Source organism: Gadus chalcogrammus, chromosome 3 (genome assembly GCF_026213295.1).
Source record: "Gadus chalcogrammus isolate NIFS_2021 chromosome 3, NIFS_Gcha_1.0, whole genome shotgun sequence".
NCBI lineage: Eukaryota > Metazoa > Chordata > Actinopteri > Gadiformes > Gadidae > Gadus > Gadus chalcogrammus.
The window spans coordinates 21,045,683-21,068,030 of NC_079414.1; the positions used below are offsets into that span (position 1 = coordinate 21,045,683).

Here is a 22,348-nt window from a genome sequence, read left to right on the forward strand (position 1 = left end):
TATATTATATATATATTGATGCGATCCAAGCCATGATCGCAGTGTTTGGAGGTTGCCGCGAGAGACATCTTGGGACTGTTCAGACTATCTCACCGGTTGGACTTTATATCGCCCTCCTCGGTCTGTCTCATCAATGCCCTCAGACCTGGTCGGGTAGGTAACTATGGAGCCAGTTTCCTGCCATAATTCAAACCTGAAAAAAAATGTTTCAAAGGCTTGTAAGTCTGGGTTCGAAAACTCAACACCTTGTAAAAAAAAGTTTTGCAACACTGAAAAAAGAGATTATAACATGAAAAAAATTCAAACAAAAAAACATCTGTAAACATGATTTTGTGTTCTATTTTATCTTCTTCATCATTTTCACCAACACATTTTCAAAGTATTTTTTTTTTCACAAACATGTTTTCAAAGTTCAAACAATATCACCAGCGCATTTGCAGAGTTTCAAATCTGGCACTGTTCTAACAGTGTATTTCATTGTTTCCCAGTTTTTAAACCTTGTAAATGGGATTCTGCAAACAGGTGTTCATACATTGAGAAATAAGTTTTGAAAGGTTGAATATTTATTTTTAAAAACTTGTAAAGGTGTACGTTTACGCCATTGCAATGTATTTTTTCAGAACTGACTTTTCGGCACTGACTTTTCAGAGATTTGACCACACAGGCGCAAGCTTTGAGACACGTGAATATTGGCAGTGTTCTGTCGCGCATTCGTTTTGAAACTCCTGACAGTCAAAGTCTGAAGAAAAAAAAAACGTTCCTGGGGGCGGGACCATTTAGCTCTAAACCTATTGGTTGCTCTCGGCTGACATACTTTTGTTTGAATTTTTTTCAGGTTATAATCTATTTTTTCAGTGTTGCAAAACCTTTTTTACAAGGTGTTGAGTTTTCAAACCCAGACTTACAAGCCTTTGAAAAAAAAAAATTCAGGTTTGAATTATGGAGGCTTCTAGAAGGCTAGCAGACCTGTTGCTATAGCGAGCGAACTAGTAACACATGACCTGTGGCGTGTTCCGATATCCATACTTCCCGTACTTACTATACTTAGTTTGAGTACGTAGGGCATTCCAATTACGATTGGGGTGAAAAGAGGGGTACTGGAAGGACCCGGATGGTGCCCTCCAAATGGTCAAAACGTTGAATGTGGAACGATGTACACTTTTCGCACTCAACGGCAACCATCTTTGCTACGTAGCGGGAGAGGCGGAGCCAGGCTGAGCCAACGTCCGCGCATTTTCCACATAGCCTGCATTATTGGAGTCATTTTGTAGCTTTTATAGCTTTTTAGCTTTTTATAGCTGCTAGGCGTAAAGGAATCACCGTTCAAAGCGGGATATTTTTGGCGGGTGATGAGCCGCCGCGGCAGTCGCGATCGTAATTTCCGGTAAGTACACCACGGAGTATTCGATTTGGAATATCACTGACATCTGAAAATCAGCGCTCTTAGTGAGTGCGGATGATGTACTCTGTTTAAGTGTACTCATAGAAGTATGGATATCGGAGCACAGCACAGAGTCTTCCAGAGGCTAGGCAGACTTGTTGCTAAAGCTAGTCAGGTTTTTTTGAGTTGTGGCTTTGGAGGGAGGCAAGAAGGGAGAGGTGCGAGATCTATCTTACTCTTGCTGGTTTCTCCCAAGTTGCCTACCCCAGCATTAATATAATACGCCATAATAAAATTAAAATAAAAACATAGTCACATTTTCCACTCTCTGTATTTCAGAGGTTAACTGAAATACTGTTAAAGTGATTTACTGGTAAGGTTTAGGGGTTGGAGCTAATATCCAAGCCCTATTGTTAATGAGACATACACCTCATCTTTAATAACGTATTTTGTGAGATGCCAACTAATTGTTTAATGATGTAGTCTATTAGTTATAAACGACATGTTTATTGACGTAGTTCATTACATGTCCAGAAAGTTTGTCGATACCACAGCCACATGTGCTTACTTAACATCTAGTTCCTTAACCATGGGAAGTTACTGCTGCATTCACCATGGTAACCTAATGTGGAAGCACTTTAGAATAACTGCAACTTTTAAACACGGTAAAAAAGCATTTAAATCAGTAGTAAAGTGAAATTTCTCATTTATCAAGCATTGTTCATATATATTCAAGCAATGAATTCACAATTGACCAGATATTCTAAAGTGCTACGCCTAATGCTAACTGTAGCCCATTAGTAATGGCCCCATTGTAGCTGCCCATGGAAACCCATTTCATTAAGCCCTGACACTGTTTGTGTAAAACAACGAATGGGGTTTATCCTAGTGTGGTTGTACATAGTCATTATTTCACAATATACATTTAACAAGAATGAAGTTTTTCTTTGCTCTTACTATAAATAATGGTTTAGAACTGCCTAAACTACCTACATGCTCATTTACATACACAATTAAATTAAATATATGACTTTAAAGGCTTTGTAAAATATTCATGATTGACATTATATTCATTCCTCCCATGAACAGCAATATTCACAGGGAGATGGTCACCAACATTGTATTATTGCCAAGATCAGATCAAAAATGTCATGCTCTTGTTGTTTCTTTGAGTTAAGTATTGCATCATGTATAATCAATTCGGAAGACGCTCACCGCAGAGTAGTAACAGCTCTCCTTTGGTTAAACTACCAAAGCTCTGTTTGGTAACCGCTCTCATTGTGTTAAACTAACAAGCTCTGTTTAGTAACCGCTCTCATTGTGTTAAACTAACAAAGCTCAGTTTTGTAACAGCTCTCATTGTGTTAAACTACCAAAGCTCAGTTTAGTAACAGCTCTCCTTGTGTTAAACTACCAAAGCTCAGTTTAGTAACAGCTCTCCTTGTGTTAAACTACCAAAGCTCTGTTTGGTAACCGCTCTCATTGTGTTAAACTACTGAACGTCAGTTTAGTAACAGCTCTCCTTGTGTTAAACTAACAAAGCTCAGTTTAGTAACAGCTCTCCTTGTGTTAAACTACCAAAGCTCTGTTTAGTAACCGCTCTCATTGTGTTAAACTACTGAGCGTCAGTTTAGTAACAGCTCTCCTTCTGTTAAACTAACAAAGCTCAGTTTAGTAACCGCTCTCATTGTGTTAAACTACTGAACGTCAGTTTAGTAACAGCTCTCCTTGTGTTAAACTAACAAAGCTCAGTTTAGTAACAGCTCTCATTGTGTTAAACGTTTCAAAGCTCAGTTTAGTAACAGCTCTCCTTGTGTTCAACTACCAAAGCTCAGTTTAGTAACAGCTCTCCTTGTGTTCAACTACCAAAGCTCAGTTTAGTTACAGCTCTCATTTTGTTAAACGACTGAACATCAGTTTAGTAACAGCTCTCCTTGTGTTAAACAAGCTCAGTTAAGTAACGGCTCTCGTTGAACTGAACCTCAGTTTAGTAACAGTTTTCTCCTTGTTTTAAACTACTGAACCTCAGTTTAGTAACACCTCCCCTTGTGTGTTACTATCTCAGAGGCTGAACCTAAGCCTCTGAGATGTTGTTCTTTTCAGAGACAGGGGAGGGTGGGTGAGAACTTTGAGAGGAGGATCCCGAGTCGTTCCCGGATCGGAGGAGATCCAGCATCTCGGCCAGCTGGGCCTCTAGAGCGGCCATGCGAGTGTCGAGGGCTCCGATGCCCTCCCTCAGCTCCTCTTTAAACTCCAGGAACAAGGCCTGCATGCCCTGTTCAGGGCCTGAACAGGAGCTCTGTTTAACGTCGGGCTTGACTGGGCTCGGTTCTTGTGGCGTTCCCGCGTCACAAACGTCGTCCAGTCGCAGGTCACTTTTAGTGATGCCACTGTCGCAGGAGTCTGTTTTCTTCAGGGACATCTCATTGTGGGATTTAGTTCTATCAGGAAGGGTATCCAAAGACTCGGCTTTAGAGACACTGCTCCAGGACTCCGCCTTCACCACCGTCTCTTTAAAACGACCCCAGCCTTTGGCTTTGTGGGGCTCGGCAGATTTGCAGCCCACCAGGCTGTTCTGGTGGAGGATGGCTCTGGAGACTGTTGATGCGGAACACACAGCAGTTGGACCCGGGCTATCTGTTACCATGACGATACAAGTGGAGGCAAGGGCCTCCTGCACTCTTGGCTGCTCCGTCCGGACGCTGGCCTTCTCCGGGGCCCCGTGGGCGTCCTCCCCGGGCCCCTGCCCCACCCGCTCTGCCGCCAGTCGCTCCTCCCTCTGCTGCCGGAAGCGCTGGAAGAGCCGGCGGACGGGGTGGTCTGGAGGAAGGATGAGCGGCGCTTCGTTCTTCCTCCTTAACATCTCCTCTTCCTCGCGCTTCACATCACTGATCTTCCGGAAGATCATCTGTGAAAACAAAGTGCTCAAGATCTAGGAAATACCTCTCTGGTGGAAAGGTCTAGAAAACAACTGTCACATTGAAAGAGCTAGAAAACAACTCTTGTTATATTGTTGTTTCTCTTTCTTCTGACAAATGCACTTATAGTAAGTTGCTTTGGATAAAAGCGTCTGCTATAGGGCCTAAATGTAAATGTTAACGTTATGCACACGCTACAAAACGAAGATACAGAACCTAGCAAGATGAGAGAGAGACTAACGTCATTATGACTTATCGATTCTAAAGACTGACCCTCTTCCTCAGGTTGTAGGTCAGCAGTAGGTTCCTGGAGAAGTGCCCTGAAAAGGCTGTGTAAAACTCCAGTACTTTCTGCAAGGCGTTGCGCTTGATGATGTGGAGATCACAGTAGGTTAGCGCCCGGACGTTAGCACCGGCCTGTGCTAACGTTGGCTCCTTCCAGAACACATCACCGAACACATCTCCTTTCCCTGGAGGGGGAGAGAGACACTGAAGGCCAGAGAACAAGGGGGAGATCAGACGGAAGATGTAATGACGATGTGTTGCTGAGGCAAGGAGAAGACAAAATCTTCTTCACCAATGTAAAAGATTCAAAAGCAGGAATCCATTTTCCTTGATATTTCAAAGAAATTGGGAAAACGGAAAATTGATATGGGCAGACTCAGATAATTATTATCAGACTTGGATTATTTTTATGTAATATGTATGGATATCTGTTATTTTAAATTGTATTTTATGATTATTACTTTTATTTGTTCATGTCTTCTTCCAGTGAAAACCAATAAAAACTTTCCTCAAAGGAATTGGCTGTTCGGCCAAGAACCCAGGTAAATAGTGGACATTCTCTATGTTCAGATGTGAATCATTCTGGATTTTTGTTCAACTCAACCCATCTCGCGTTGTGGACGCAGTGTAAATCGGGCCGTTGGCGACCCCGTTAAAATCCATCTTATGCATACAAGTGTTACTAGGGGTTGTAGTATTGGTGTTAGAAGGGGTCATAGTAGTAGTGGTATTGGTGTTAGTATTGGTATCAGTAGGGTTCGTATTAGGTACAGCTATGGGAGCTTCTAAACACTAGTTTTGCAAATCATGGATGTCAAAGGGTCACAATGGTGCCTTCCTTACTGGTTCAGCTAGTGTGGGTTAGGAATGACATGAGATTGTTCTGATCAAGCAGTAGAACAGCACTAGTACTACGTAGTACTAGTGCTGTACTGTTCTATTATCTATCTTCTCTCTGTCATACTAGTACTGTACTAGTTCGTACTACTAGTCTGTACTACTAGTTAGTACTCTACAGGTTGAGGCTTACCTAAAATGGCCACCACCTCGTCGTCTTGGATGACCTCTAGTGACCCTGCCACCACGAAGCAGAGGCTGTCCACACTCTCCCCGGAGTGGACGATGAGGTCTCCCGGAGCGCTGTGCACGGTCTGGAACTCCATGGCCAGGGCTCGCAGACAGCCGTCACTCGCCAGGCGAAAGGCGGGGTGCTCTTTGAACACCTTCCTGTTGAGGTGAACACAGATATCTGCCCGCATGTCCTTAGGACAGATCTGGAGGACCTACAGAAGAGATTAAGCAGTAAAGGCTTAGGCGTTAAACAACCGAAAGGTAGATGACTCCATACTGTAACTATAACCCCTGATACTATATCATATATCCCATGTCAGTATGAACCAGGTGTCCAAATGGACCAGGTGTCAGTGTGGACCAGGTTTCAGAATGGAACAGGTGTCAGTATGAACCAGGTGTCAGTGTGGACCAGGTGTCAGAATGGAACAGGTTTCAGAATGGAACAGGTGTCAGTGTGGACCAGGTGTCAAAATGGACCAGGTGTCAGTGTGGACCAGGTTTCAGAATGGAACAGGTGTCAGAGTGGACCAGGTGTCAGTACCTTGTCAGTGTCGATCCCTCGGGACATGGACCAGGTGGAGACGATGTAGTCCATGACCCTCTCACTGAGTCCCTTTGGGACCTGGTAGAGTTTGAGGAAGTCTCGAACGCTATTTAGCGTCTCATGGTAGCGGTTGGTGTTCGCGTACATCTGCTGGAAGATGGTGGTCACATTACCAAAGATGGTGGCATAAAGCAGAGCTGCAAATAGAAACATAAAACGTCTTTGAATTATAATATGCGATACAAACAGGTATACATACCCTTTTAAAATGATGTTTTGAAATCGTTAAGGCCCTAACTTTATGACTGTAGGTAACTTTATGACTGTAGGTCAAAAAGTTAAAAACTCAAGTGTTTTGGACAAACATGTAAATAAAAAAGTAAGGAGCACATATATATCATATTAGCCCCAGTTGGAGGTGCGAGATACAATACAGATGATGTAACACTCAGTCAGCAGCTTTCTGAGTGGGTCAGCTATTTCCACATGGCTTCCTGACTCCATACGCACTGTCATCTATTTCCAAGTGGCCTGAACATGTTGACTTGACCAAGCAGCGGTCATCAGAATGATGACACTGACATGTTCCTTTCCTGGAGGTCTTTCCTCAAGGGGAGCAACAGTGGAGCAGCACTTTATACTGCAGCATAGTATCTTCAGTACTACTGCAGTACAGTATTATACTATCCTGGTATCTACAGTAATACTGCAGTATAGAAGTAGTTACCACCATTACTAAACCTTAGTTCCCACCATTAATTACTCCTTTGTACCATCATCACTTATCGCCACTAGTTATCAGCATAACTAGTCACCAAAGCCTTATTACCACCATTACTAGTTAATAACACCTAGTGACCACAAAGACAAACCAAAAGTCCCCTCAATTACTAGTCACTAAAGGCTTAGTTATGGTTCCACGTTGACGCAACGCAAGGGCCTAACGTGCGCCTCGCAAAAATTGTAACCATGCGTTGAAGTGAGGCAGCAAGGGCTGTGATTGGTCTGCTCACTAAAAGCTGACGCAGACCAAACCAGGTTCACGACTGCATCCAAGCATCTGCGTGGTCATTGCGTTGCATCGACGTGGAACCATAACTGAGCCTTTACTGCTCGATACTGTCACTCACATCCAATCATCATCATAGCTACAGCGAAGACCTTCTCCCCGTCGGTTGTTGGCGCGATGTTCCCGAAGCCGATGCTGGTGAGGCTAGTCATGGTGAAGTACAGCGAGGTGATGTAGACCGAGTCCTTGCTCGGACCCCCGTCCCAGCGGCCTGCCCCTGTCATGTTGAAACGGTAAGGCGTGCCCACCGCCTCCCCCAACTGGTACAGCCAGCTGTCCATCCTCACGCTGTTGGTCTCTTCGTCAATCACCTCGTAGTCTCCAATGCTGAACCAGATGCACGCCAGCCAGTGGGCCGCCAGACCGAACACGCACACCAGCAGCAGGAGCACCGCTGCTCCGTACTCGATGTAATGGTCCAGTTTCCTCGCCACCCGGCCCAGTCGCAGCAAACGCACAACTTTCAAAGAGCTAAAGAGACTGCTGATCCCCTGCAGAACAAGCCACAGGTTAGTCACCAAATCCCCACCAAACATCGAACCTCTAATCATCTGTCCCCTAACCATTAAACCTCTAATAACATCTCCCCCAACCTTTTAATTTCCTAACCAACTAACCACACCCAAACCCTAACCATTTAACTCCTAACTATTCAACCGCAAACCAGTATAGGTGATATATGTGAGATACTGTGAGGTTTAGTTCTAGGTGGTCTTAGATGGGTATAGCTGTATCCTAAGGGCTCCTGGGAGAAGGTTAGAGTTTAGATCTGTGTGGTCTGAGATGGGTATAGCTGTATCCTAAGGGCTCCAGGGAGAAGGTTAGAGTTTAGATCTGTGTGGTCTGAGATGGGTATAGCTGTATCCTAAGGGCTCCAGGGAGAAGGTTAGAGTTTAGATCTGTGTGGTCTGAGATGGGTATAGCTGTCTCCTAAGGGCTCCAGGGAGAAGGTTAGAGTTTAGATCTGTGTGTTCTGAGATGGGTATAGCTGTCTTCTAAGGAATTCAGAGACGAGGTTCGTGTTAGGGTTTATATTCCTATTGTTGGGCTGTCACAGAGCCCCTCAAGTCTCCCTAGGAAAAATCCAAAGAAATCCAGGTCATTTTAATTTAATTGAGGCTTATGCCTTTGTGTCTTAAATAGCCCAGGAATGGGCAGTGATTTTTCTGCACTAGAAGTTGCCTTATATTTGAGACTGATGCTTGAACCTCATCCAACTGCTGTTTCATGCATTTTTCTTCGATAAATATATTAGGACTTTTATTACCAACCTCATCAACATTTTCAAAGGCATTGATGACATCATAAGGAAGACAGGAGAGCAGGTCAATAACGAACCATGTCTTCACATAGTTCATTCGGATGAGCTTCGGATCGGAGATCACCTCCCCTGCCGGACCTACGAAGGTGGTGTGGAAGTTGAGAACAATGTCCACCAGGAAGATGACGTCCACAATGCTGTCCACCACCAGCCACGTGACGTTGTTCTGTTTGGTCTTGAAGGACACGTTGTAGGGCACCATGATGGCGGTGTAGAAGGTGAGAATGAGGATCACCCAGTCCCAGGTGGTCTTAAAGAGACAGTAGTGCAGGATGATGTGGGGAGGGGTCTTAGGGGTCTCCTGCTTGTACTGAGGCAGGATGTCGGACCCCAGCTGAAGAACCTGTGCCAGAAAACACTGTTAGAGAACCAAGAGAACCTCACACACCACTTAGTTACCAAGACAACCCTGGAGAGAACCCAAAAGACAACTCAGTTGCCAAGACAACCCAGAGAGAACCTAAACCACAACTCACTTACCAAGACAACTCTGAAAGAACCTAAACAACAACTCACTTACCAAGACAACTCTGAGAGAACCTAAACAACCACTCAGTTACCAAGACAACCCGGAGAGAACCTAAACCACAACTCAGTTACCAAGACAACCCGGAGAGAACCTAAACCACAACTCGGCTACCAAGACAACCTGGAGGGAACCTAAACAACCACTCAGTTACCAAGACAACCCGGAGAGAACCTAAGCCACAACTCAGTTACCAAGACAACTCTGAGAGAACCTAAACAACCACTCTATTACCAAGACAACATGGAGAAAACCGTAAACCACATCTCAGTTGTAAAGACAACCCGGAGAGAACCTGAACCACAACTTAGTTACCAAGATAACCTGGAGAGAACCTAAACCACAACTCAGTTACCAAGACAACCTGGAGAGAACCTAACCAACCACTCAGTTACCAAGACAACCTGGAGAGAACCTAACCCGCCACTCAGTTACCAAGACAACCTGGAGAGAACCTAACCCGCCACTCAGTTACCAAGACAACCTGGAGAGAACCTATACCACAACTCAGTTACCAAGACAACCTGGAGAGAACCTATACCACAACTCAGTTACCATGAAGACCTGGAGAGAACCCAAAGGACCACTTTACCTCAGCCAGGCGGGAGTGTTTGTGGACATTCTCTCCTTTCTGGACGGCCGGGGCGAGCTGCTGCAACACCCCTCTGCTGCTCGTCAACGCTCGCGTCAGACGTGCAAATTTACCCCAGCCTGGAAACCAAGCATATCAAACCACAAACCTGGAAACCAAGCAGATCAAACAACAAACCTGGAAACCAGGCAGATCAAACAACAAACCTGGAAACCAGGCAGATGAAACAACAAACCTGGGAACCAAGCAGATCAAACAACAAACCTGGCAACCAAGCAGATCACACAACAGACGTTTTAGACGCTATGGAACAATTTAAGAAAGATTTATAGTATTTATATTTGAACATCCTATATGCGTCTGAGTCTTAAATATTAGAAATTGCTCTAGAAACCGTCTGTCTACCTTTTGATGTGTCATCATCGATGGGCTGCTTGAAGGCGGTGATGTCACTGAAGGTGCACAGAAACAAGACCACCTTGTCCTGTTCGTTCCTGATGGGAGCAATCTTTACATAAAACCAAACAGGCATCCCTGCAGAGAGTCAGGAACTTGATTAGTTGTGTAGCAGTATATATATATTATCGTTAAAAAATAAAATGGAATATTTGAAATATTTAATGATGATGTCATGATAATGACAAAAAAGATCATGATGTGTAATATTTCATGATAATGTCCCAATAATGTGAAACATGTCATGATATTGTGACATATGTCATGAAAATGCATGATAATGTGAACTATTTCTTGATATCTCATGATAATGTGTAATACATCATTATGTCATGATAAGGTGAGTTATGCCATAATATGTCATATATCATGATAATAATGTGAAATATGACCTGATAATGTGAAATATGTCATGATCATTTGAACTGTTTCATGAGATGTCATGATCATGTCAGATAATGCAAAACATGTCATGATAATGTGTAATATGTTTTGATAAATGAAAGCAAGATACTCACGATTCTTTTTGTACATCAGAATCTCAAACGAATTAATCTCATAATTTTCAAAAGTCTGCCGAACCTTCTCAGTGGTGACCTGGTCAGTCAGCTCCCCGTACATGAAACTGAAAACACGCACGCACAAACACACACACACACACACACACACACACACACACACACACACACACACACACACACACACACACACACACACACACACACACACAGAAACATATATAGTGATATAGTGATAGATAAAGTGAAAGAGTACTTATAAACAACCACATTCTCTTTTCTTCATGTGTGTGTGTGTGTGCGCGTGTGTGTGTGTGTGTGTGTGTGTGTGTGTGTGTGTGTGTGTGTGTGTGTGTGTGTGTGTGTGTGTGTGTGCTTGTGTGTGTGCAGCCTGATAGAGTGATAGATCGGGTTATATGGAATTATAAAGGGATAGATAAAGTTATACTTAGATAGCCTGAGTGTGCATAGGGTTGGAATAAAAAAGTGCTAGATAGTGTGATAGATGGATATAGTTTTATTTTGATAAATAGCCTGATAGGGTGCTACATTTATATATTGATTGATAGATTGATAGATAATGATACAGTGATAGACTGACACTAAGGTAGCCTGACACAGGCTACCTTATAAAAGTGATACCTGCAGGTGCTGCTCTTCTGCATCACCTCCGCTCTGTGGAAGCCGGAGATGTGGCAGAAGCCATCGTTGCTGTAAACGATTGGCCAGTCCACGATCTGAGCGTTCCCCAGCACAAAGTTACTGTCTGTGGGGACACATGGGTTAGATGGTCAGTCTGTTTGTCTGTCTGATAGGACACATGGTTAGAACTTAGAAGGCCTGTCCGACTGTCTGAAAGGACACATGTGTCCGATGGTCTGTCTGTCTGTCTGATAGGAAACATGGTTAGATGGTCTGTCTGTCTGTCCGATATAGGACACATGCATGGTCTGTCTATCTGTCTGAATAGACACATTGGTTAGATGGTCTGTTTGTCTGGAAAGACACATTGGTTAGATGATCTGTCTGTCTTTCTGAAAAGACACATTTTTAAGGTGATCGGCCTGTCTATCTGAAAAGACACATTGGTTCGATGGTTATATACGGTATATATGATGCATAATTTATCTATGATATATTATACATATGAACTCTGTCTATGAGTTAAAGTATAATAAATATATGTTAGTTAAATTCAATATTTCATATATTATACATTATGCATTAGAACTTTGTCTATGTTCTGAAGTATGGAATAAAGCTTGAATATAGGACATATTATACATTTTCTATGTAAAATATAAGGTTCTGTATGCGTTTAAGTTTATCAGTTAGACCGTATATCATATGTTTATTATATACAAAATGTCTGGCTGTGATTTAAAGTAGGCCTATATTAAATTGTATAGTGTATAATATATATATTTATTTATTTTATACAATGGGTCTGTTTGTGTCAAAGTCCAAACTGAAAGTCAAACAGAAAGGTGGCTAATGGAGTGAGGCACGACAAGCTCATTCGCTTGAACACCTCTCCTCTGCGGATCAGTCCCGCTGTGAACCGTATTGTGACCGGTTGCAGTCTAATTAACCGCAGTGTCTGTGATGATCTTTCAAAACACACACCGGCACTTGGCAAGCTTGAACGTGCCTGTAAGCGTCATTGTAGTCTATGTGACCATATATATGACAGTATATATAACAGTACGTCATTTACTCTATAATAGCAGCACAATCGTATATTTCTGCCGTCTCACCGTTAGATCGCCGGACGATGTTCTCCAGGAATGTATTCTGCGGGGCGACCAGACCCCTCCGCCCGCCCGCCATCACGGAGCAGAGCCGGGACACTGCTCTCTCTCTCTACCAGTATTTCTACCCCTCTCCCTCTACCTCGCTACCCCTCTCTCTCTACCTATACCCCTCTCTCTCTACCTATACCTCTCTCTCTCTCTCTCTCTCTCTCTCTCTCTCTCTCTCTCTCTCTCTCTCTCTCTCTCTCACTCTCTCTCTCACTCTCTCATTATCTCCGACCCGCTCTTTCGCTCTCTCTATCTCTCTCTCTTTCTCTCTCATTATCTCATTATCTCAGACTCTCTCTCTCCTCTCTGACTCTCCCTTTCGCTCTCGCTCGCCCCTCTCGATCTAACTCTCGCACTTTGTTGGCGTTTTAGCTTTCCATCCTCTTAGCGTTTTGAATATATCTATATATTTTTCTCTCTCGCGCCAAAAGCCCTTTCTCTCTCTCTCCCTCTCTCTCTCTCTCTCTCTCTCTCTCTCTCTCTCTCTCTCTCTCTCTCTCTCTGCCTCTTTCTATGTCTCTCACTCTCTTTGTCTCTCCCTCAATCTCTCTCTATCTGACTCTCTCTATGTCTTCTGTCTCTCTCTCTCATTTTGAATGGTGAACAAATTGCACCCAATTTGTATATTTCTCTCTCGCGCGCCTAAAGCCCTTTTTCTCTCTCTCTCTCTCTCTCTCTCTCTCTCTCTCTCTCTCTCTCTCTCTCTCTCTCTCTCTCTCTCTCTCTCTGCCTCTTTCTATGTCTCTCACTCTCTTTGTCTCTCCCTCAATCTCTCTCTATCTGACTCTCTCTATGTCTTCTGTCTCTCTCTGTCAATTTAATTAAATTTAATTAAAAAAAGTTTAAAGTATAAAACGTTAATTCCAAAATGTATATACATATCCGATATTAGAATATTGAATACTTAATATAAAGTTAAATGTTGAAAATTGCCAGTATCTTCTATAAACAGATTAATTAAAGATACACTGTGCATGCATACACAATATTTAATATGGAGGGCGTCACGTGTGCAATGGTGCAATCATTGTGAACAGACATGATGTTTCATATTTACAATGCTGTGCGAGGGATTTAATATCTGTTTATGGGGAGTTTGAGCTCCTTCTCTCATCAAAACAGGTGACGAATCAGGCTGCTGTGATCGCACAGCAGTGTCTTTTAAGACCTTGCATGCCTTTGTAATCCGTGGGAAGTGTGTGTTCCTGCTGTCTTGGTATGACTGGCAGGAGGGAGTTAGGAATTGCAGCTCAGTTTCCAGTTTTGTGTGCAGTGGGTGTACAGTCTGTCTTCTCTTGGGAGCCAGGTCTGTCTGTGGCGTCCCTTCTCGATGGCCAGGCTGTATTCGCTGAGTCTGTACCTGCTCAAAGATTTCCTTAGCTATGGGTCGGTCACGGTGGTCAGGTATTCTGCAGCTGTGTATTCACTCTGTTAGTAGCATGCCAATCGGCTGTTTTTGGAGTACTCTTTCCTCTGACTCCCTCTCTGACCCCCTCTACCGCGTTGGAGAGCCATGTAGAAACCACATGGGGAATTTAGTTTAGATTAGGTGTGAGACCATTTAGAGATACATGTATAAACCACATGGGGAATTTAGTTTAGATTAGGTGTGAGACCATTTGTAGATATATGTATAAAACACTTAGGATATTTAGTTTAGATTAGGTGTGACACCTGTTGGAGAGCCATTTAGAAACACATGGCGATCTTTGATTAGATAAGGGGTGGGAGACCATTTGGAGAGCCATATTCTTTAGTTTACTTGCATAACTAAAGGTTTACATCTATACATCATCCTCTCTCTCCTATGCATCCATCTCTCTATCTCCCGCTCACCTATGCAACCATAACTCTCTCCTATCCATATCTCTCTCCCATTCTCCTATACCTCCATATCTCTCTCCTATACCTTTCTTTCACTCGTTATGTCACAATACTGTTTTGTTAAGTCTCTATACTGTGTTTTGTTATGTCTCTGTACTGTGTTATGTTATGTCTGTACTGTGTTATGTTATGTCTCTATACTGAATGTTATGTCTCTATACTGTGTTATGTTATGTTTCGATGTTATGTCTCTATACTGTGTTATGTTATGTTTCTATGTGATGTCTTTATACTTTGTTGCTATATCTCTATGCTGTGTTGTTATATCTCTATACTGTATGTTATGTCTCTATACTGTGTTATGTTATGTCTTTTTACTGTGTTATCTTGTGTCGCTAGACTATGTTGTGTTGTGTTATGTCTCTATGCTATGTTTTGTTACATCTTATACTGTGTTATGTTATGTTTCTGATGTGTTATGTTATGTATTTATACTGTGTTATATATCTATAGTGTGTTGTGTTATGTCTCTATAGTTATGTTATGTCTCTTCAGTTATGTCTCTTTGTACTGTGTTATAGTTTCTCTCTATACTATAGTATCTGTATACTCTGTGATATGTCCCCATCTGCTGGCTAGTTCACTGCCCTCATTATATCCGTATAATAAACAAAAACAGACGTTTAGTCAAAAGGAATACGTAGGGGCATATGATCAGATTATAACGTGTACATTTCAGTAATCTACGGGGGGTATTGTGTCATAATCGTTTACATATAATAGTGTAACAACTCCCTAGGGCGTCCCACAGGGTCGCACTTCGCTGCCTTGACGCCAGTGCGGTGAAATCCTTCCGCGGAAGTAGTTAGGCCCTGCAATGGTTCATTTGGGGCAGCCCATGAGGTTCGCTGGTCTGACGTTAAACAAACTGTGTTGTTTTGGTGAATCGGAGTTAAATATGTTAACATGTAAAAGTGTTAGGTTAACAGGTTAACATGTTGAACAGCGTGCTCACGAGCCGTGTCGCAGAGACGCGCGGCTGGCAGCGAGCTGTTGGTAGTGACGTCACATTACTCGCGCTCTTCAAGACTCTTCAACCCTATCCCATAATAGAAGAAGATGCCTGGCATGATGGACAGGGGCTCCGAGTACCTGGGGAAGGGACGCTCCAACGGCGCAAAGAGTCCGTCGAACGCGTCCAACGGACACTTCTCTGAAGAGAGCGCTAGCGACGAAGAGCACGGTATAGCCTCGAACATCGAGACTCGGGCTCTCTTGATGCACTGGAGAGCCTTAAGCTTCATTTTTGTTTATCCTAATTTTATTAAGAGCTCACATTTTTCTCTCTTTGCTTTTTCAGATGTGGGAATGCGCGTGGGGGCAGATTATCAAGCCTCTGTCCCGGACTTTGACCCTGGTAAGATGGGAGCCCCCACATCGTGGTAGATGATGCTTATACTCAGTACTGCAGTTATTTGAAAAATGTCAATAAAACGCTAAAGAGTTGAGGAAAATGAAGGAACACGTGTAGAAGGTGCTTGTTTATTCTGTCAACTGTTAGTCGTTAAGCGGAATCGCTTCGTGGTGTTCGAGGCTACTCTCTGCTCCCGAGTGACATCTGGTGGCAAGTCTGGTCCACTGCTGCTCATCTTTCAACCATTTTCTACACATAAAAATGGAGGTGTGTCCCCGGCAGGCAACACCAGGGATGGAGAGAAAGACGGTGGAGGGATGTTGGTTTGGGCACCATACCACTCCATCGTTGAATCCAAACGTAAGTCGTTCTACTCGCAATACTCGTCTTGTAACACCTCAATTGAAATACTCCTCTCTTAAGGTAAACCACTATACCTTAATTCTCCTCTCTTTAAATACTCATCACCTCAAATTCTCATCACTTATACTTATGTTTAAGTACTTATATGAATGTGTTGCCTTGATTGAATCAACTTACCTATTTACATGTGTAACATTAATAAACCGGCTTATTTAAATGAATTGCATTAATAAACTGGCTTATTTGAATGTGTTTCATTAATAAACTGCCTTTTTTGGAATGTGTAGCATTGATAAACTGGCTTCTTTGAATGAGTTTCATTAATAATCCGTCTTATTCAAATGTATTGCATTAATGAACTGTCTAATTTGAATTTGTTTCCTTCCACAGTAGATGAATACATCTCCATCGCCAAGGAGAAGCATGGCTATAATGTTGAACAAGTAAACATTCTGATTATATTACCTTTTATTATATTAAACTATTAAACCATCAAATATTATATATTTCATATATGATAAAATATTATATTGAACTATATATGATATTATGTCAGTTGAAGATGTCACAAACAAAGTTATATATACCGCAACCCTACATACCATACATACCAATGGTAAACGTAACCCTAACTACATACCATATATACCAATGGTAAACGTTACCCTATATACCTTACATACCATGTATACCAGTGGTAAACGTAACCCTAAATAGTCTAAATACTATTTATACTAATAGTACTCATGGGATCTATATACAGGGTGTCCAAAATGGACAAGAAAGTTGCGGACAACAAGTATTTTCTAGCCTTGACGGAAAAGCACGATTTCGATTTAAATAGAAAGCTTTGGCTTTTTGCAGAAACAAGCTGTATTATATTCAGCTATACACAAATATATTCAGCTGTATTTTATTCAGCCACATTGTATTCAGAAATATTACATTGATTGATAGATGGACATCATATTCTTCCCCTATATTCCTCAGGCCCTTGGCATGTTGTTCTGGCACCAACACAACGTGGAGAAGTCTCTGGCGGACCTGCCCAACTTCACCCCCTTCCCTGACGACTGGACGGTGGAAGACAAGGTCCTGTTTGAGCAGGCCTTCAGCTTCCACGGCAAGAGCTTCCACCGCATCCAGCAGATGGTGAGCTCTCTCTACTATATACAACTATGTTACTATATAACTACATCCAGCTGATGGTGAGCTCTCTCTACTATATACAACTATGTTACTATATAACTACATCCACCTGATGGTGGATGTAGGGTCAGGTTTAGTAAGTGATTATGGTTAGGGTTTGTAAATGGTTAGGGTTACTTAACCATTATGGCTATGGTTAGTACATTATTAGGGTTAGACGGTTATTATGGTACGGTGAAATAAGTAATTATGGTAAGATAGTTATTATGGTAAAGGTAAATAAGTAATTAGGGTTAGTTATTATGGTTTGGGTTAGATAGTAGGTAGCCGACTGTGTGAATGTAAATGAAGCCTTTCTTGTCACCCCCTCTTCTGCCCTCCTCACCCCCTGTCGCCCCTCTTCCTGCCCTCCTGGTAGCTTCCAGATAAATCCATCTGCAGCCTGGTGAAGTACTACTACTCCTGGAAGAAGACCCGCTCTCGAACCAGCCTGATGGACCGGCAGGCCCGCAAGCTGGCCTCCAGGAACGCCCCGGAAGACAGGTCCTACTGCACGGCCATTCAATTAGTACTGTCACTATGTAGTGTGTACTACCCAGTATTAGATTAGTGCTGTTACTATATAGTATGCACATGGGTACATGTAGGTCTAATGACATCATCATGTATGGAATAATGTCATCATGGGCACATGTAGGTCCAATGACATCATCATTGTGCCATCGTCATCATGTTTCCGTAGTGATGAGGAGATGGAGGAGGCCAATCCAGTCGAAGCCAACGACAGCGACTACGACCCCAACAAGGACGCCAAGAAAGAGGTGAACCCTGGACCTAACCCTGACCCCTTATGCTGACCCATGACCCTAACCCCTAACCCTAACCCCTTAGCAGGGATATTTGATTAAATGTGCACCCTCTTTGTGTTTTGTTTACTGCGGGGCACACACACACACACACACACACACACACACACACACACACACACACACACACACACACACACACACACACACACACACACACACACACACACACACACACACACACACACACACACACACGTTTTCTATAGCATTGAGTTAAGTGTGTAGTATATATTATCTAGCATGATATAGTATGGGGTTGTGTGTATAATGTATATTATAAGCGTGGTGTCTCTCTCCCCAGAGCCCAGTATAGTATGTATTACGTAGTATTGGCTTTAGTGTATATAATGTATAGTATAAACCTGGTGTCTCTCCCCAGAGCCCTGCTGAGGCCCAGGCTGTGACCACTAAGCCCGGGCCAGCCCGCCGGGAGTACCAGACCCTGCAGCACCGCCACCACTCCCAGCGCTCCAAGTGCCGTCCCCCCAAAGGGATGTTTCTGAGCCAGGAGGACGTGCTGGCCGTCTCCTGCAGCTTCAGCGCAGCCAATGGCCTCCTCCGTCAGCTGGACACGGAGCTGGTGTCACTCAAAAGACAGGCAGGCCTCTCTCATCCCCCCTCCTACACTTCACTTCTATTGTCATCCCTCTCATCAACACGCTCCCTCCCTCTCCTCTCTCCTCCCCTCTCTCTTCATCTCCTCATCTCCTTCCTCTCCCCCTCTCTCCTCTCCTCATCACTCTCCCCCAGTCACCTCTCATCCTCCATCCTCTCTTCTCTTCTCATCTCTCTTCTCGTCTCTCATCTCCCTTCTCATCTCTCTTCTCCTCTCATCTCTCTTTTAATCTCTCTCCTCCTCTCTCTCTCCATCTCCTCATCTCCTTCCTGCTCTCTATTCTTCCTCTTCTCTCTCCTCTCCTCATCACTCTCCCCCAGTCGCCTCTCATCCTCCATCCTCTCTTCTCTTCTTATCTCTCCTCTCTCCTCATCTCTCTTCTCCTCTCTCTTCTCCCTTCTCATATCTCTTCTCCTCTCATCTCCTCCTCCTCTCTTCTAATCTCTCTCCTCCTCTCTCCAGGTTCAGAACGCCAAGCAGATGAACAGTGGTCTGAAACATGGGGTGGAAATGGGCATTGATGATCTTCGGCTTCCAGAGGTCAGTACCATCACTACCCTCTCAACCATCATCACTACCCTCTCACTAATCTCAAAACCATCCAAACTACTCTCTCTGTTCTCTCTCAACCATCATCACAACTCTGAACCACCATCACTCTAACAACCATCGCTACTCTTATCAGGGTACTCATCACTACTCTATCAACCATCGCTAGTCTAAGAACCATCACTACTCTAATCAGCAGTGGCGTAAATATCGACAGTGCAACCAGTGCAGCTGCACCGGGGCCCAGACGCCGTCAGGGGCACATGGAGGAAGAAAAACAAAGGAGCTGTCCAGCTCGGCGCAGGCGACCTAGGCGATCGCCTAGGGCGGCACATGTGTCGGGGGCGCCCTCTGGTGGCACCCTTAACTAATTTATTAAAATATACGAAACAAGCAAAATGAAACCACACATGTTCCCAAATTGAACGGACAAGGGAGGGGGCGGGGGATTCATTGTTAGTGCGCACTGAAACCCTCACTGTAGTAAGCAGGACAACACGACAAGCGCTACACTTAACAACCATCATCCCTTTACACAACAATTTCCACTCCTGCACACAGTAGGCGTGGCCAATGGTTATTAAGACGGAGAAACCCATAACTTCTTCTTCTCGGTCTTGTAGAGCAACCAGAAGATGAATGCTCGTTGGACGACTGATGAACAGCTTCTTGCCGTCCAGGGTGAGTTGCTCTAACACCATGTCTGCCTGTCTACCATTACATCTTGCAGTTACAATGACAGTGTGTATACCTTCCACCTCTGGGCCAATTTGATTTGTGACTGTATTTCTGTTACCGCACTACAACCAGAACTATTTGTCATGTAGTTCTGACTGCTCTTCTGACTGTACCTCTCACTGTATTTCAGCCTGTTCTTCTGATTGTACCTCTCACTGTATTTCAGCCTGTTCTTCTGATTGTTCTTCTGACTGTACCTCTCACTGTATTTCAGCCTGTTCTTCTGATTGTTCTTCTGACTGTACCTCTCACTGTATTTCAGCCTGTTCTTCTGATCGACTGTACCTCTCACTGTATTTCAGCCTGTTCTTCTGACTGTACCTCTCACTGTATTTCAGCCTGTTCTTCTGATCGTCGTTCTGACTGTACCTCTCACTGTATTTCAGCCTGTTCTTCTGATCGTCGTTCTGACTGTACCTGCTGAACCTTAGATGTTCTGAGAACTGAAATAAAGTTGAGTCCTTACCGTTCTTGCTCCTCCTCAGGGGTCAGGAAGTATGGGAAGGACTTCCAGGCCATCGCAGACGTCATCGGCAACAAGACCGTCGGCCAGGTGAAGAACTTCTTCGTGAACTACAGACGGCGTTTTAACCTGGAGGAGGTCCTTCAAGAGTGGGAGGCGGAGCAGGGAAGCCACGCCCCCAACGGAGATGGCAGCCCCCCTGGGGAAGCCGGGAAAAACAGCTCCAACACGTCAGGGAAGAGCACTGACGAGGATGAGGAGGAGGTACACCGCTTCACCCTTAGCCCCTTATTACTGTTAACCCTAACCCTAACTGTGAACCCTCACCTTACTGGTAAACCTTCCTTACTACTGTTAAGTATTTTACCCTTCCTTTTAAACCTACACCTAATCTATGACCTAATCTATAACCTAACCTATGGCCTAATCTATAACCTAACCTATGGCCTAATCTATAACCTAACCTATGGCCTAATCTATAACCTAACCTATGGCCTAATCTATAACCTAACCTATGGCCTAATCTATTACCTAACCTCTGACCTAATCTATAACCTAATATATTGCCTAATCTATGACCTATTCTATTGCCTAACCTCTGACCATTCCATGAACTAATCTATAATCTAATCTGTAACCTAACCTCTGACCTAATCTACAACCTAACCTATGACCTAATCTACAACCTAACCTATGACCTAACCTATGAGCTAATCTATAATCTAACCTATGAGCTAATCTATAACTTAACCTATGAGCTAATCTATAACCTAACCTATGAGCTCATCTATAACCTAACCTATGAGCTAATCTATAACCTAACCTATGAGCTAATCTATAATTTAACCTATGAGCTAATCTATAACCTAACCTATGAGCTAATCTATAACCTAACCTCTGACCTAATCTATAACCTAACCTCTGGCCCCTCTCTCCCTCCTCCGTGCAGGGTCAGCTGACTTCCTCCTCTCTGTCTCCTGCGCTGTCTTTGATCGCCCAGAGCTCCCTCCACCTGCCCCCCCCTCTCCTGAGACCCTCCCTTCCCGCCACCCCCGCTTTGCATCGCCAGCCCCCTCCCCTGCAGCAGCAAGCCCGCTTCCTCCAGCCCCGCCCCTCCCTCAACCAGCCCCGCCCCCCCCTCAGCCAGCCCCGCCCCTCCCTCAGCCAGCCCCGCCCCTCCCTCAACCAGCCGCCGCCCCTCATCCGGCCCTCCAGCGCCCTGCTCCCCCGCCTCAACCCCCGACCCGTCGCACCCCCCGCCGGCCTGCAGCTCACAAACAAATCAGAAGCCTCCTCTTCCCTCCACTAACCAATCAGAAACCTCCTGCTCTGCTAACCGACACTTCCTTCCCCTCCCCCACCTTCCCTCACCTGCATCCCAACTAGCCTCCACCTGCTCCAGGTGTTGAACTAATCGTATAAGGAGGAGAACATTATGGTTTCTGTTGAAGATCTTAGACCAGACCGGCCTCCAAACCCACTGGTCCGCCTGTTGAAGATCTTAAGACTAGACTAGCCTCTAACCACTGGTCAGCCTGTTGAAGATCTTAAGACTAGACCAGCCTCCAAACCCACTGGTCCGCCTGTTGAAGATCTTAAGACTAGACCAGCCTCCAAACCCACTGGTCCGCCTGTTGAAGATCTTAAGACTAGACCAGCCTCCAAACCCACTGGTCCGCCTGTTGAAGATCTTAAGACTAGACCAGCCTCCAAACCCACTGGTCCGCCTGTTGAAGATCTTAAGACTAGACCAGCCTCCAAACCCACTGGTCCGCCTGTTGAAGATCTTAAGACTAGACCAGCCTCCAAACCCACTGGTCCGCCTGTTGAAGATCTTAAGACTAGACCAGCCTCCAAACCCACTGGTCCGCCTGTTG

At 44.1% G+C, this 22,348-nt stretch overlaps 2 protein-coding genes across 3 annotated transcripts; one reads left to right on the top strand and one right to left on the bottom strand.

Annotated features, from left to right (window-relative positions):
- Positions 1-939: 939 nt before the first annotated feature.
- On the bottom strand, positions 940-12,646 carry LOC130380004 (potassium voltage-gated channel subfamily H member 1-like). Of its 2 annotated transcripts, none has more exons than XM_056587184.1 (11): positions 12,442-12,646; positions 11,327-11,450; positions 10,685-10,791; positions 10,116-10,244; positions 9,711-9,829; positions 8,543-8,935; positions 7,333-7,762; positions 6,200-6,399; positions 5,615-5,867; positions 4,573-4,769; positions 940-4,289 (listed from the first exon to the last, which is right to left on the bottom strand). In XM_056587184.1, exons 1-11 carry the CDS (start codon positions 12,512-12,514, stop codon positions 3,456-3,458), a joined length of 2,859 nt encoding a protein of 952 aa, XP_056443159.1. In that variant the 5' UTR covers positions 12,515-12,646; the 3' UTR covers positions 940-3,455. The 2 variants fall into 2 exon arrangements, with proteins under 2 accessions (XP_056443159.1, XP_056443160.1); XM_056587185.1 differs by having other exon boundaries at positions 8,468-8,935.
- Positions 12,647-15,212: 2,566 nt separating this feature from the next.
- rcor3 (REST corepressor 3) lies at positions 15,213-22,282 on the top strand. Its single transcript, XM_056585771.1, has 12 exons — positions 15,213-15,553; positions 15,671-15,727; positions 16,007-16,084; positions 16,478-16,530; positions 17,078-17,239; positions 17,655-17,779; positions 17,979-18,057; positions 18,485-18,703; positions 19,184-19,261; positions 19,894-19,951; positions 20,494-20,735; positions 21,858-22,282. Exons 1-12 carry the CDS (start codon positions 15,430-15,432, stop codon positions 21,891-21,893), a joined length of 1,311 nt encoding a protein of 436 aa, XP_056441746.1. The 5' UTR covers positions 15,213-15,429; the 3' UTR covers positions 21,894-22,282.
- The last annotated feature ends 66 nt before the right edge of the window (positions 22,283-22,348 follow it).